Source organism: Monodon monoceros, unplaced genomic scaffold, assembly GCF_005190385.1.
Source record: "Monodon monoceros isolate NGI ecotype Baffin Bay Population unplaced genomic scaffold, NGI_Narwhal_1 Super_Scaffold_21, whole genome shotgun sequence".
NCBI classification, from domain to species: Eukaryota; Metazoa; Chordata; class Mammalia; order Artiodactyla; family Monodontidae; genus Monodon; species Monodon monoceros.
The window spans coordinates 141,956,625-141,973,437 of record NW_021703778.1 but is presented as its reverse complement, the minus strand read 5'-3'; the positions used below and the strand labels follow the sequence as shown (position 1 = coordinate 141,973,437).

The 16,813-nt window shown below is 37.9% G+C and overlaps 1 protein-coding gene across 2 annotated transcripts in view; it reads right to left on the bottom strand.

Annotated features, from left to right (window-relative positions):
- SLC39A9 (solute carrier family 39 member 9) overlaps window positions 1-16,813 on the bottom strand; it is a 49,258-nt gene that overhangs the window by 14,281 nt on the left and 18,164 nt on the right. For both annotated transcript variants that reach the window (XM_029238414.1, XM_029238412.1), the window contains exons 2-3: window positions 14,525-14,633; window positions 347-541 (exon numbers count right to left, since the gene is read on the bottom strand). In XM_029238414.1, the coding sequence (XP_029094247.1) occupies window positions 347-541; window positions 14,525-14,633 (304 nt within the window). The remainder of the gene's footprint in view (window positions 1-346; window positions 542-14,524; window positions 14,634-16,813) is intronic.

Here is a 16,813-nt window from a genome sequence, read left to right as displayed (position 1 = left end):
CTATCTGACAGGTGAGAAATGGCATCTCAGTGGAATTTTGATTTGATCTAAAGGCCACAGGCTTTAGACTGCTGAAAGGCTCCATGGCACAAAAAGGGTTAAGAACTTCTGCCCTAGACCTCCATCAAATGAGCTTTAAAATAACCAGGGTAATAATATAATAAACACTCCCTTGTGCCACATGTCGCAACCCACTAGCTTTCTCAAATGAATGAAACGTTCACCAGAACCTGAGAAAGTTTTAGCACTAAATAAGGCCACTGATACATACTGAATTATTCAATCATTTGTGATCACCTAAAATGCAAATGTCTCGCACTGCCCAGAAAACCTTGGAGCTACTTACCATCAGTAGAATGCACATGGGAGCTGCCAATCTGGTCCACCAGCAACATGAAAACAAAGCCCAGTACGAGAGAAACACCGATGTAGGCATGGAGCTGTGTGTGGTCATGGCTGTGCTCATGTTCATGGGCAACCGGTATTTCTGCTTTGTCTGACGCAATCACATTCTGTGTTTGACTCGCTTGGTGGTGTTTCCCTAGAGCAGAATGAACCGTAAAGAGAAAATGTGTTTTCCCCCTCAAAACATGTTCATGTAGAAGCTTCCATTCTTTTGTATTTCAAGCTCTACATACTGCAAATATCAGTTCCTGACTCAGCTCTAAAATACTGCAAAGACATTCACTTCCTGTATTATAATCTAGCCAATCATAAACTCCCTTAACTTAAAGTTCATGATGAAAAAATTCCCAAGGGTCCTCTGCTTTTGGCATGCTGAGCTTTTAACTCCCTATTATTCCCAAAACCTAGGAAGTGGAAGCAAATCACCAAGAAAGCAGTCATATTCCCAAGGGATAGATAGCATCCCCAGATCTTCCTTTCGGGCTAGAGAAATTCACACCAATCTCACCAGAAACTACAGTAAGGTTTATTTTGATGAAAATAGGCAAATGAAGAACAGTAACAGTGAAAATAATTACAATCAAATTTAACTAGTTTTACACTTAGGTTGATATAAAAATTGCAAATAAAGGGCAAACTGAGTATAAAACACTTTTAGCTTTAAAAAATCTCAGGGGACAATCACTAATTAGAAACCAAAAGGGCAGAGCAATTTAAAAGAGACATTTCCTTCTAGAAAGATGATTGTTCTAGAAAGATGACTGTTCTAGAAAGATGATTGTCGGGATACTCTGAATTACAGTAAATGACACCTGGCTAAGTAATACTGCTAGTTTATTATACTCACATATTTGACACTCAAAACATAAACACTTCAAGGCCAGAATCCTGATCTTTGCTGTGTTTCATAAATACAGGCTAACATACTAAACACATTTCTTGCTTATAATTAGATTAAGCATTTTAATCTTTGACCAAAGAAATTACGTAAGTCTGTTGCAATATTTTAGAGCCTGCCTTAATTCTTTAAAAGTCATTTTTGAGCAGCACAAAGCACATACCATCTTAAGATAATAAAAACATGTATTTTTCTAATTCTTGAAAGATTTTTTGTTTGTTTACACACCTTTTTTTAACTTTTAAAAAATGTGGTAAAATACACATTACATAAAATTTACTTACCATTTTAACCATTTTTAAGCATACAATTCTGTGGCTTTAAGTACACTCACATCATTCTACAACCATCATCCATCTCTAAAACTTTTCATCTTCCCAAAGTAATTTTTTAATCTTAAGAGTTTTTTCCCTAATAATGATTTCATTTACTTGTTTTAAAATGTCTAAATCTCTCTTTTTTTTTAAATCAACTTTATTGAGGTATAACTCACAAATGTAAAAACTCTAGTAACTACCACCAAGGTCAAGATATGGAACAGTACTTTAAAATATCAGAAAAGTTCTCTTGTGCATCCCTGGAGTCAATATGTCACTCTTGGTCCCAAGCAGGCACTGAAGAGCTTTTTGTCCCCAGAGTTTTCCCTGATCTAGGATTTCATATAAATGGAATTATGCAATATATCCTCTTTTGCATAAGGATTCTTTTGTTCAGCATAACATTTTGAGATTTATCTAAGCTTTGCATGTAGTTTGGTTCCTCTTTTTTGTTGAGTAGTGTTCCATTGTATGGACATATCACAACTTGTTTATCCATTCAGCTGTTGATAGACATTTAGGTAATTTCCAATTTTGGTCCATTATAAATAAAGCTGCTATGAGCATTCAGGTACAAGTCTTTCTGTGGATACACATTTTCTTTTCCCTTGGGTAAATACCTAGGATCAGAACTGACAGGTGTATGTATGTTTAACGTTATAAAAAAAACCTGTCAAACTGTTTTCCGAAGTGGCTGTACCATTTTACAAACCCAACAGCAATGTCTGAGAGTACTAGTTGCTCCATTCCATTGTCAACATTTGATATTGTGAGGCTTTAAATTTTTAACCATTTTTACATAGGTGATCATGTCATCTGCAAACAGATAGTTTTACTTCTTGCCAATCTTTACGCCTTCTCTTTCTTTTTCTGGCCTTACTTCAGACTAGCGTCTGGCCAAGACTCCAAGTACAATGTTAAGTACAAGTGGTTGAGAGGAGACAGCCATGTTTTGTTCCCAGTGTTAGGCATCTTACCTGTAGGTTTTTCAAATATACCCTTTCTCAGTAAGGAAGTTCTTTCCTAGTTTGCTGAGAATTAGGAGTTTAACTCTGTCAAATGTTTATGCTTTTCTGTACCTGTTAAGGATGATCAAATGGTTTTTCTACTTTATTAGATTAAGATAATAAATTAAAATGGTTTTTGGATATTAATCCAACCCCTGATTTGCATTCCTAGGATAGACTCCAATTGGTCAAAATGTATTATCCTGTCTATATATTGCTGTATTCAATTTGCTAATATTTGGTAAAGCACTGTGCCATCTACATTCATGAGGGATATCTGTCTGCAATGTTTTTTCTTGTAACATCTCTGTTTGAGTTACATTGGCATCTTAAAATGAGACAGAGTGCTCCTCCAAGAGACAGGCAGAAAAAAACTTCCTCCAGCCCCCCAGTTTCCATTTTATTAATTTAAACAAGTTCTACGAGTATCAGCAGTTAATGTTAATGGTGCTAATGTTAAGCAGTTTTTGAAATTGCTGACGTGAGACTTACGACAATGTTTTTTAAACTTTTAAGGACATGATCCCTAGTAAAAAATAAATTTTACATCATGATCTAGTAAACATACACATAGATGAAAAACTAAATAAAAATTTGCAAAAAATAATACTTATCCTTACAATGGTTACAATGCACTATTCTATTTCTTCATCTGTCTTGTCCCTCCTTTGTGCTCTTCTTAAATGCCAGTCACAAGTCCAACTTACTAAATTTATTTCAAGATCCAGAGTTGCTACCTTCAGTTTGGAAGCACTGCTGGAGGTAAAGAGAGACTTTCCGGGGAAGAAATGGATGATTTTGGAATAAAAGGTATTTCCTGGAAATCAGAAGCCTACGCTGCAGTGATCCATTAAAGAGAACGGAACGCTAGACAGGCCTAGGAGGAAAAGGCGGGCAGACAGAATGAGCCCACCCTGCCCTTCATGCAAGCAAAATTATTGTTAGCAGTAAGGATTTTAAGCCAGAGAACTTACTGAAAGCTCAGAGATGAAAAATAATTAAGTTTATGAGAGAAGCAGTCTAAGAATTTTGATCAGTAGTGTTGGACAATTAAAATGTAGCCTCATGGTAAAAGGAGGGTGTTCAGTTTGTGAAAAATCATTGAGCTATATACTGCCAATATGGGTACTTTCTTGTGTGTATGACATATACTTTTTTGTATGCAATTTCAATGAAAAGTTAATAAACTCAAAATGCAGTACCCTGATGACCAATACTGAGATGGCAGAACTCATTACTTTTCAAGTAGGTCTTTGTGTGCTGGGAGAATAGCTCAGCGTGCCCTCAAGAATGTAAAATAAATAAACGAAGTAAAACAATTGACTTTCTCTAAAGACAAGGCAATTTTTGATATGCTTCTGTTTTAACATACAAAACCAATTCTTCATATTTATAGATGTAAAGAAACTACACATGTGAAGTCAGTCATAGAATTTTGGTAACTACAATTTTCAACACTATTTAGAAAGATGCTATGGGAAAGGATTTGAATGATTATCTTTTCATAAGGTACCCACTAAGTATTTAACAAAATGGGCTCCTGTCTCTGCCTTTGCTTAGACTCTGCAGGAGTTAATGAATCCATGGGCCTTCCATGCTGCTTCTCCTGGATAACACCTTGTCTTTCAAGACTCAGCTCATAAGTCCCTTCCTCCTTGAGATTTTCTGTGTCCTCCTCTAGTCATGTACACACAGCATAGTAGTACGTGTCTACCATAGATTTTATATGACTATACCATAATTCAAACAGCAGCAAACTGCAGGACAAAGGCTCATGCCTAGCTCTGTAAATAAAATTTGCACTGGAACACAGCCATGCTCATTTGTTCATGGACTGTCTGTGGTTGCTTTCATGCTATGACAGCAGAGTTGAGTAACTGCAACAGAAACCATATGGCCCACAAAGCCTAAAATATTTACTATCTGGCCCTTTACAGAAAAAGTTTGCCAACCCCTGCTGTCACTGACTGTTAATTTATTCATTTTCCATCAGCTGTGAATTCTTGAAGGCAGGGGTTATATTGTATATCTATGAACAGATAACAATCAATATAAGGCCATAAATTGAGTAGATACTCAACAAATTGATGTTGAAGGCAAAAAAATGGCCTTCACTTCTGTATTTTTTTTATGTGGCACTTCATCTCAAAAGTTATGCAATTAATTACTTCCTAAGCAAAAAGATTTTTTTAAATGGAAATAAAATACAATCTTTTAGTTGTACGTTTTAAGATAATTATGCACATGCTTCTTTATAAATCCAGACTTAACAGGTAACAGATGTACATGCTAAATTAGGTGAAAGGTTATGCTAAAGCAAGCTTAGGTACAAAGGTGGGTTAACACCTTATTAAAGGGTGTTAGTCATACTATTATTTGTGAACAGTTGCATAATAATTTTTAAAGATAATTAATTTTGTGGTGTCCATAGTTCTGAAACTAAATGTCAAGCCTAATTACAACTTTCAAAGGGTGGCCAAAATTATTTCCCTTCATAAGGTATAACTATATCAGAATTTTTAAATTTAAATGAGTATAAGATCCTTCTATACCTTATCCTAACAATGCTTTCTTTATCTAAATAATTTTGTAACTCTTGGTACAGCATTCAGAGTCAAGTTTATGAATCACAATAAAACTGTCATACTTTCTAGTATCACCAGCTTTTGATCTAAAATAATATTGAATAAACAGGTCACCTATCTTGTCAAACAGATTGGCATTGAATAAGTTGTATATTTCTCTAAACCTAAACTACTTTCAAGGAAAATTCTGCTGCCACTGATGATTCTCATCTAAGTGTGCTGCATACGCTGGAGGTAAATTAAAGAAAGAGTTCCAACATTTTTTGAGCATTCACTGATACAAGTACATAATTTCCTGACGTTCCCATTTTGAAGGCGTTAACACCTAATTTTATGTAAAATTGTGGCAAATAAGTAAAATGTCAGCAACATTATTTTATATGTGTATATATATATACATGTTCACATACATATATATATATGGCTTGAAATAAGTGTGCTGTTGATTGAAGCTTTCCATAAAAGACCTGACTACTTATACTTAAGTGGAATTTAACTTTATATAAAAACATGAAATATTTACTGGATTATATACAATGAATGGTAGGCATTATTGGTTTTATTTGCAAGCATTAGCCAAAACAAAACAAAAAAAACTTTTCAAAGTGAGTGATAATCCCATGATCTTATTAGTACATAAACAGATTAGTAACGGGATCCAGATATTCATTATTAACACATCCGTCCTTCCTTCTACTCTAGGACATGAAACTCAACCTAGCAAAAACTGAGATCTCAAAACCCAGCTATTTACTATTTACAGTAGCCAAGACATGGAAACAACCTACATGTCCATCAACAGATGAATGGATAAAGAAGATGTAGTGTATATATACAATGGAATACTACTCAGCCATAAAAAAGAATGAAATAATGCCATTTGTAGCAACATGGATGACCTAGAGATATCATACTAAGTGAAGTGAGTCAGAAAGAGAAAGACAAATACCATATGATATCACTTACATGTGGAATCTAAAATATGACACAAATGAACTTATCTACGAAACAGAAACAGACTCACAGACATAGAGAACAGACTTGTGGTTGCCAAGGAGGAGGGGGGTGGGCAGGGGATGGATTGGGAGTTTGGGATTAGCAGATGCAAACTACTATATATAGAATGGATAAACAACAAGGTCCTCCTGTATAGCACAGGGAACTATATTCAATATCCTATAATAAACTATAATGGAAAAGAATATGAAAAAGAATGTATATATATGTATAACTGAATCACTCTGCCGCACAGCAGAAATTAACATCACATTGTAAATCAACTATACTTCAATAAAATAAAAATTTTTTAAAAACCAAGCTATTTAATTAAAATACATTACGTTGTGGACGTGTGTTACTCATTCTCAAAAGAACTTTCAGGTTGTTATCGTTGTGTCTGTTTTACTCAGGGCACTGGTTGGTAATTCATTAGCTGAGACATGTTCCACATCACATTCCCCACTGCAGAGTATATAAACCCAGTATCATCATTGGATATTGCTCATCAGACATATATTTCTCGTGCCACTAACAGAGTGTTCAGCAAATCATTATGGGCTTAATTCTTTCCCTAGATATTCATATAGGAATCCTTCCAGTAAGTTCCATCAGTATAGTATGTAGCCTTTCTATGACACAGACACATACGTTAAATTTAATATAATAGAATCAATTTACCCTTTGAACAGATTTGTTGGAACTTCTTCTTCAGATTAACATGTACAAAGAACAAAGCATTCTAAGAATCAAACCTTCAGGTAATTTGGGGTTTTTTTTTTTGTTTTTTTTGAGGTGATCCCCAGTTTTGATTTTTATATTTTTGGCCTTCACTGGTTGTTTTAAATTTCTTAACTTCTACTCACACCTTATAACCTACACAGATTTTTACTATATACTTTTCTTTTTCTGGCAAAGACAGACAGTTCTTTACACTTGATGTGTTTTCAGTAAATAGGGTGGTGTAGCTCTTAATAATGATGCATTCTGTTTCTGATGTAAAACAGAAAACTGACCATAGTCAAATGTATAAAGCTGACATTTTAAAGGGATGTTAGTGAATCTTTTATCAAAATACTACCGTGTTTCTGAAAGACAAGAATCTCATTACAAGGTAGGAAACAGATTTCTTTAGCAGATAAAGTGTTTTGGTAATGTGAAATTCCTTACAAAGTCCACCATGTAGCACAGTGTCATTAAAAGTGTAGGCTTCACAGAAACTAACACACCATTGTAAAGCAATTATACTCCAATAAAGATGTTAAGAAAAAAAAAAGTGTAGTCTTCTGAGTAAGACAGCCTGTGTTTCAAATCCTGGTCCTGACGCTTACTGGCTGAGTTCCTTGGGCAAATTATTTAACCTCTTTGTGGCTCAAAAGCCTCATCTACAAAATAGTATCCACCTCAGAGGGTTGCTGTGATGATCAGGCAATATATCCACACAATACCTGGTATGTGGTTAAGTGCTCACTGAATGTTTAGGAACACAGTTGCACATTAAATGGAATTAATTTGGGAGATTTATTTTTAAACATCTTATATGAAATAGTTGGCCTGATTATCTGGTCAGATACAATACTGAACAATAAAACAATGCTGGGGGTGAAGGGAGAGGAAGGGGCAGGGAAAAAGCAGAGACTAGACATTTTAGCAGACAGAATAAGAGGTAGATGAGATAGGTTGTATTAGTCCAGGATCATCCATGTTTCAGAATCCTGAAAGTAAAGTATAACAAGAGCCTTAAAAAGCTCCATTTTTATTAATGAATGATAGGATAAAAGTTAATTAAATATAATAGCAGATTTAACCCTCTACTTTAAATGTAGAGCAAAATGACAGAGAAAGCCATAAAATGATAACTGTATCTCTCTAAAGAATCTTACACACGGCATTCTTGGAGAAATAAGTGGGATAATCTATACTGAACTATTTCTGACCACAACAGTTTCAATGATCATCCAGTTATGAGCACAACACATTTATATTTAGGTCTTTGACCAACAGTCTGCCTTCCTAAACATATCAATTCTCATGTTCCAAAGAATTATGGTGGTTTCAAACATTAGCTCCACAGTAACAAGGACTGCAGTACTCAATAAACTATGTTCTCAAAACTTCTGTATCTAGGGCTTCCCTGGTGCTGCAGTGGTTGAGAGTCTGCCTGCCGATGCAGGGGACACGGGTTCGTGCCCCAGTCCGGGAAGATCCCACATGCCGCAGAGTGGCTTAGGCCCGTGAGCCATGGCCGCTGAGTCTGCGCGTCTGGAGCCTGTGCTCCGCAACGGGGGAGGCCACAACAGTGAGAGGCCTGCGTACCGCAAAAACAAAACAAAACAAGAAAACCCTTCTGTTTCTATAGAAAGATGGTTTTCTCACATAAATGCTGATAATCATCTAAGGCCAGTGATTTTAGAGCTATAAATACAGAAGAGTATGTGAGAGGTTCCTTTTTACATTAATTCGTATTTAATAATGCTTATTAAAGTGTCAGAGCACTTAGTTAACATGGTTCACTGAGCTCTGAAAAAATATGTTAATTATCATAATTATAAGGTTCACAGAAGAACTAAACCATAGGCTGTAGTTACATGTAAATAAACTCCTTTTTCAAAGTTTGGAGAAAAGTTGGTTTGATGTACAATAAAGAAAGAGTGGAAAAGGGTGGAGGGAGAAAAAGATAAAGTAGCAGAAACTAAAGTGATGTGACTTATCAGTATAGAGAGAGATGAGGAAAATCTGGAGATAGCTTAGTTTAAACTAACATCATGGTCGAGCTACCTCAAAATTTAACAAAGTGGAATATTAACATTTTACTTTTTAAAAAGAATGATGGGAGGGCTTCCCTGGTGGCGCAGTAACAAAGTGGAATATTAACATTTTACTTTTTAAAAAGAATGATGGGAGGGCTTCCCTGGTGGCGCAGTGGTTAGGAGTCCGCCTGCCAACGCAGGGGACACGGGTTTGAACCCTGCTGCGGGAAGATCCCACATGCCGTGGAGCGACTGAGCCCGTGTGCCACAACTACTGAAGCCCGCACGCCTAGAGCCCGTGCTCCGCAAGGAGAGAGGCCACCGCAATGGGAGGCCTGTGCACCGTAACCAAGAGTAGCCCCCGCTCACCACAACTGGAGAAAGCCCGCGCGTGGCAAAGAAGACCCAACGCAGACAAAAATAAATAAATAAAATAAATTTTTTAAAAAATAAAAAGAATGATGGGGACTTCTGGTGCTGGCCAAGGTGGAGTAAACCCACTATAGTCTCAATCACACACTGATTACAACAAAAACTCTGGACAAAACACACAAAATAAAACTACCTGAAGACTATTAAGAATAAACAATAGCAAGAGGAGAGAGGGCAGCAAAAACTTCAAAAGAAACCCTGTCCTTCTAGCAGAGCACCAGGAAGAGGGACTGCTGAGAGGTGTTGGTGTGGAGGGAAGCCCTCCCCTTCTTTTTCCTTTTACTCTCCCTCTCTTTTCTTTCCCAGCCCTGCCTTGAAGGCAGCCCCAGCTGCAGAACTTCATGGCAGTAACAACAGCAGTTAAAACCCCAAGAAATACACCATCTTTCTGGCCACAGTATCTAGGAAAAGGGCCCCAGTGGTCTGAAGAGTATGGGGGGAAAACAGGTTATTCTGTTCTCTCTTTTCTCCTGCCACTTTGCCCTGACAGCAGCTCAAGCTACATGGAGCTTATCAAATTTCTAAATACTAGAATATCGGAAATTGACATTTTTAAAGTAACATTTACAATTGCACAAAAATATGAAATATTTAGGTATAAATCTAACAAAATATTTGCAGATCTGTATGCTAAAAACTACAATACTGATGAAAGAAATCAAAGAAGACCTAAATAAATGGAGAGATATATTGTGTTCATGGACTGGAAGGCACAATATTCTCAAAATGTCAACTCTCCCCAAATTAATCTATAGATTCAATTTGATATCAATCAGGATCCCAGCATGATTTTTTTTGTAGATACTGACAAGCTGACTCTAAATTTTTATAGAAAGGCAAAGGAACTAGTTTAACCAAAACAATTTTGAAAAATAAGAACAAAGCTAGAAGGACTTCACAATCTAATTTCAAAATCTGCTATAAAGATACAGTCATCAAGAAGACAAATGTAGTATTGGCAAAGGATAGACAAATAGATCAATGGAACAGAACAGAGAATCCAGAAATAGACCAACACAAACATGGTCAATTGATTTTTGACAAAGGTGCAAAGACAATTCAATAGAGATAGTCTTTTCAACAAACGGTGTTGGAACTATTGGACATCCATCCATATGCAAAAAATGAAGGAGTTCCCTGGTGGTGCAGTAGTTAAGAATCTGCCTGCCAATGCAGGGGACACGGGTTCGAGCCCTGGCCCAGGAAGATCCCACATGCTTGCAGAGCAACTAAGCCTGTGCGCCACAACTACTGAGCCTGTGCGCTCTAGAGCTCATGAGCCACAACTGCTGAAGCCCGTGCACCTAGATAGAGCCCATGCTCCTCAATAAGAGAAGCCACCGCAATGAGAAGCCCGTGCACCGCAACAGAGTAGCCCCCGCTCACGCAACTAGAGAAAGCCCGCGTGCAGCAACAAAGACCCAATGCAGCCAAAAATAAAAAATATAAATAAATAAATTTATTTTTTAAAAAAATGAACCTTTACATTGTGTTCAAAATTAACTCAAAATGGATCATAGACCTAAGTATAAAACCTAAAATTATAAAACTTCTAGAGGAAAACAAAAGAGAAAATCTTTGTGAACTTGGGTTTAGCAAAAGGTTTTAAAATATGACACCAAAAGCACAATTCATGAAAGAAAGAACTGATAAATTCACTTCATCAAAATTAAAAACTACTCTGTGAAAGATACTGTTAAGAGAATGAAGCCACAGACTAGGAGAAAATATTTGCAAATTACATATCTCAGTAAAGGACTTGTATCCAGAATACATGAAGAACTCTCCAAACTCAATAATAAGAAAACTCAATTTAAAATATGGACAAATGATTGGATACCATCAAAGAAGATACAGCAATGGCAATCAAGCACATGAAAGATGTTCAACGTCATTTGCCATTAGGAAACTGCAAATCAAAACCACATTGAGATACCACTACCCACCTATTAGAGTGACTAAAATAAAAAACTAAAACAAAATAGACAACATCAAGTGTTGGGAAGGGAGTCAACTGGAACTCTCACACATTACTGAGGGGAACGCAAAATGGTACAGGCACTTTGGAAACAAGTTTGGCAATTTCTTATGAAGGTAAACACACACTTACCATATAACCCAGCAATTCCACCTGTCAAAAGAAATAAAAATTCATGTTCGCACAAAGACCTGTACACAAATGCTTATAGTGACTTTACTGATAATCACCAACACTGGAAAAAACCCATGTCTTTCAACTGGTGAAGGAATAAACAAACTATGGTTCATCCAAACAATGGTTCATCCAAACAATGGCATACTACTCAGAAATAAAAAGGTACAAACCACTGATACACAGAACAACATGATGACTCTCAACCTCATTATGCTAACTGAAAGAAGTCAGACCCAAAGGCTACAAGATTACATGTATATGACATTCAGAAAAGGCAAAACTATAGAGAGAGAGAAGAGATCAGAGGTTGCCCAAGGTTGGGGGAAAGGTTTGACTACAAAAGGGGATGAAGGTGATGGGACTGTTCTGCATTTTGACTTTATGCATTTGGCAAAATGCAGTCATTCATGCCAAAAAGAGTGAGTGTAAAATATATAAATGAAAATAATTTTTTTTTTTTTTTTTTTTGCGGTACGCGGGCCTCTCACTGTTGTGGCCCTTCCCGTTGCGGAGCACAGGCTCCGGACGTGCAGGCTCAGCGGCCATGGCTCATGGGCCCAGCCGCTCCGCGGCATGTGGGATCTTCCCGACCGGGGCACGAACCTGTGTCCCCTGCATCAGCAGGCGGACTCTCAACCACTGCGCCACCAGGGAAAATAATTTTTAAAGTTTTTTTTTCTTTTATTTGGCAAGGCTCGGTGGCTTGTGGGATCTTAGTTCCCCAACCAGGGATAGAACCCACACGCCCTGCAGTGAAAGCACGGAGTCTTAACCACTGGACCGCCAGGGAAGTCCCTTAAAAGATTTTTTAATGATGGCTTAGGGCAGAAGAATAATCTATGGTGAAAAGGTTAAAGAGACCAGAACGCTTATTTTTGAAAAAACAGGTTTATACAGCACATACATTTTCAAATGAATCCACAAAATTATTTTAGGACAAAACCAGGAAAACTATTAAAATAAAGGAAAGCAACCCAACACATAGTAGCTACATTTAACTTTAAAACTATACCTGAAATATGGTATGTAAATTATCTCATAAACTGTTATTAAAAAACAAACAAACAAAAACTAAACCTGAAGCAGTTCTTTCCTCTACCCCAGTGTTTCCCAAACTTGTCTATTAAGTTTGTTTCCCAAACTTGTCTATCACTACAAAGCTTACTCCCAAACTTGTCTATTAAGAATCATTTGGGGCTTCCCTGGTGGCGCAGTGGTTGAGAGTCCGACTGCCGATGCAGGGGACACGGGTTCGTGCCCCGGTCCGGGAGGATCCCACGTGCCGTGGAGTGGCTGGGCCCGTGAGCCATGGCCGCTGAGCCTGCGCGTCCGGAGCCTGTGCTCCGCAACGGGAGAGGCCACAGCAGTGAGAGGCCCGTGTACCGCAAAAAAAAAAAAAAAAAAAAGAATCATTTGACAACTTGTTAAAATTAAACATTCCCAGGTCCCTTCCCTGGAAATTCTGATTCAGTAGTCTAGGTTGGGGGCCAGGAAACTACATTTTAAAAATGCACCCCTCCCTCAAGGAACTTTTATTATCAGACAAGTTTAGGAAATAACTGCCACCCATAATTCTTAGCAGAAAGACGAGCAAAACAAATTTTAATTGTCTATTTAATCATAGTCTGAATGTTTCCTAGGATATCAGGATAGTAATGATCACATCCAGAAAAATTCAAGATGATCCACTAGAATATGAAAGGACTTTAAATCTCATATTCCAAAATTTTCTACTTAAGGAGTGTGTTTTATAATGTACAGAGTAAATCAGTACAATAGCACGTGTGTATCTCTTTTCCCAATAGAATATATGATCAGAAAAGGGTGAAAACCACTGCTCTAAGGCTCCTGATTTATTATTTTTTTCCGCTAAGGCTGACCAATCCTCAGCTTCTGTCCTATTTTGCAATAAAATCTCCACAATCCTCACTCTTTACCATTATGCCCATGTTCATACCCTAGGCATAAGAGCATCATCAATCTGGATAAAAGACACAGTTCTTTTCCTCTACTGAGACCTGAAAGACTATTTATTATACTATAACTAGTAAGAAATTTGGAAGGTGTTTACCTCTTTACACTATTCTTAAAGTCCAACAGACTCTTGGCATTTGAAGATTCAGTTCACCAATTTAACATTTGTGGTTTCAGTCCTTCACAGGTATCTGTGAAGTTTCATGACAAGTAGGCATCTGATTTTGCTGAATCACAAATTTGAATCAAGTATGCCTTCCAGCTGGTGTGAAGGACCAAATCATTTAACAGGTGAGTGAACCAAGCTGACACTGCTCAGCATTTTCTCTTATACAGCTATACTGTTCTCTGCTTGTCAGGAAAGGTCTCTTTCATGTTTTAGTTATCCTTTACTACAGAGGTCCTCACGACAAAGCTTACTATAAAGGGTCCTTTAATCCAAATGTGTTTATCTATATATTTTTTTCAATTAAAAAACACTAAAAGGGGCTTCCCTGGTGGCGAAGTGGTTGAGAGTCCGCCTGCCGATGCAGGGGACACGGGTTCGTGCCCCGGTCCGGGAAGATCCCACATGCCGCGGAGCGGCTGGGCCCGTGAGCCATGGCCGCTGAGCCTGCGCGTCCGGAGCCTGTGCTCCGCAACGGGAGAGGCCACAACAGTGAGAGGCCCGCGTACCGCAAAAAAAAAAAAAAAAAACACTAAAAATACAATCATTATCATGTAGGATCTTGGAAGTTTTTGCACGGACATTAAAAAATGACTGTCATACTTATAAAGCCCAGAATTCATGCATTATTGCAAATAAATCTTAAGTGGTATTCATGGATTGAGGCATTCAATCACAAACTGCTACTGATGTGTTTATTGTCAAAGGCGTCAAAAGATATGTTTTGGCATATATTCTATGGCGAACATGAACTGTGTTCAGAAAAAAATACCACTAAGCTTCTCCTTTCAGCCCTCCACATCAATAACGTATCTCAAAGGCTTGTCTCTCTTTCTCACCCTCAAGAAAATCTTCATAAAGTGCATGTACTCCTTCAGGCACGATGACAGCAAGGGCAGTTCCACAGAGAAGGCCAGCACCCAAAACAGTCACCAGCTTTAGTCGCTCCTGGAAAGAAAACATAAGCTGTTGAAAAGACTGATGAATGAACGGGGTAAAGTTTCTGAAGTACCTGCAATGAAGACTGTGAGCTGCTTATCTGTGAGGCCAAAATCTGCAATGGCCACTGAACATGAAAAAGCGTCAGCTTCATGAATAATAATGCCAATTAAAACAAGGAGATGCCATTTTTAAGTTTACCAGATTGGCAATGATGTGGGAAAACTTGTCTACTACCCACAATAAGGAGAAATGAGCATACTTGTCTAACGCTGGAAGAAATGTGAATTGCTGCAACCTACCTGGACCCCAATTTGGCAATTTAGATTTAAAGCCTCAAAAATGTGAGTTCTTTGATCCAGCGATTTCACTTCTAGAAATTTATCCTAAGAAAGAAAGAACTATGCAAAGATGACCACTGCACATATTAAGAATGCAAACCTGAAAATAACCTAAATGTCCACAAAAGGAGGCTAGCTAATAAACTTTAATACTTCATCACAGTAGCACAAGACTCAGCAATTAAAAATTATGATACAGGTCTATTCATGGATATAGAAAGTCATGATGTACTGTTATGAGGAAAAAGCTGGTGGCCAACAATATGCATTGATAATCTCATAATCCTTTTGAAAATGTATACATACAAGTAGAACAAGTATAAATTACACATTAACAAATTTTTTACTTTATAGATTATAAACATAATGTGTAATATATAATTTACAACACATTTTTTAAATTTTATTTTTAAATTTATTATTTTTTTGCTGTGTTGGGTCTTGGTTGAAGCATGCAGGCTTTCTCTAGTTGCAGCAAGTGGGGGCTACTCTTTGTTGCAGTGTGCGGGCTTCTCATTGCGGTGGCTTCTCTTGTTGCAGAGCATGGGCTCTAGGCGTGTGGGCTTCAGTAGTTGCAGCACGCGGGCTCAGTAGCTGTGGCTCGCGGGCTCTAGAGCGCAGGCTCAGTAGTTGTGGCACACGGGCTTAGCTGCTCCGTGGCATGTGGGATCTTCCCGGACCAGGGCTCGAACCCATGTCCCCTGCATTGGCAGGCGGATTGTTAACCACTGCACCACCAGTGAAGTCCCCGTATTCAGTTTGATGCTTAAATGTCCTATAGCTTTTTAAAAAATGCTTAACTAAGACTGACATACTAGAGTTATAGATATTTAATGCATACAACTTTATGTGTTTGGAAATAAGTATACATCTGTGAAACCATCATCACAATCAATGCCATAAATGATCTATGGTTTTAATCCACTTAATCCCAGTTTTTTCTTTTCACTCAGATTTCTTTAAGAGACAGTATCCTGACATACAAGATATAAAAGATTAAGTTTCAAAATTTCTTGAAGCGGTGATGTACCCTATATGGCTTCCTGAAGTCTTAGCAGTATGAAAAATGATCTTTAAAACTACAGGAGGGTGGACTTCCCTGGTGGCGCAGTGGTTGGGAATCCGCCTGCCAACGCAGGGGACACAGGTTCTAGCCCTGGTCCAGGAAGATCTCACATGCCATGGAGCAACTAAGCCCGTGAGCCACAGCTACTGAGGCCCGCGCACCTAGAGCCTGTGCTCCGCAACAAGAGAAGACACCGCAATAAGTCCGTACACCACAATGAAGAATACTCCCTGCTCGCCACAACTAGAGAAAGCCCGTGCACAGCAACAAAGACCCAACGCAGCCAAAAATGAAATTAAAAAAAAAAAACAAAAACCTACAAGAGGGCATTTATGTTGCTTAGGAAAAAGTTTTAACAATTTAATAGTATATCATGTACTTAACTCTTCTGTTTTAGTTTCTTTCATGAGGTTAGCAAAAATAACAATGGTTGTATTAGTTCTGATATACTACTGAACTTGCAACTGTGAAGCTGTGGGAATATATATGTACAAGTACTGCCTCTACAGGAAAATGGGTTTTTAGCTGAAAGGCTGGTTGAAACATTAGCCGTTCCTTGTTTGGGAACAAAGAAAGGATCTATACCTATTGTGTATCTATTGAAAATGGGGGAACTACAGTTGCAGTGTCAGCACCAGCTAATACTTGCCCTATAGCAAGAGGGAAATCCCCTTAGCACCTAGGCCAGGTCACCCCTTCATACATTCAGGATAGCCATTAACTACTTATAAACTGAGAGTGTTCTGAATGCATCCAGTGGTTGGGGCACTGGCTTGGGAGGC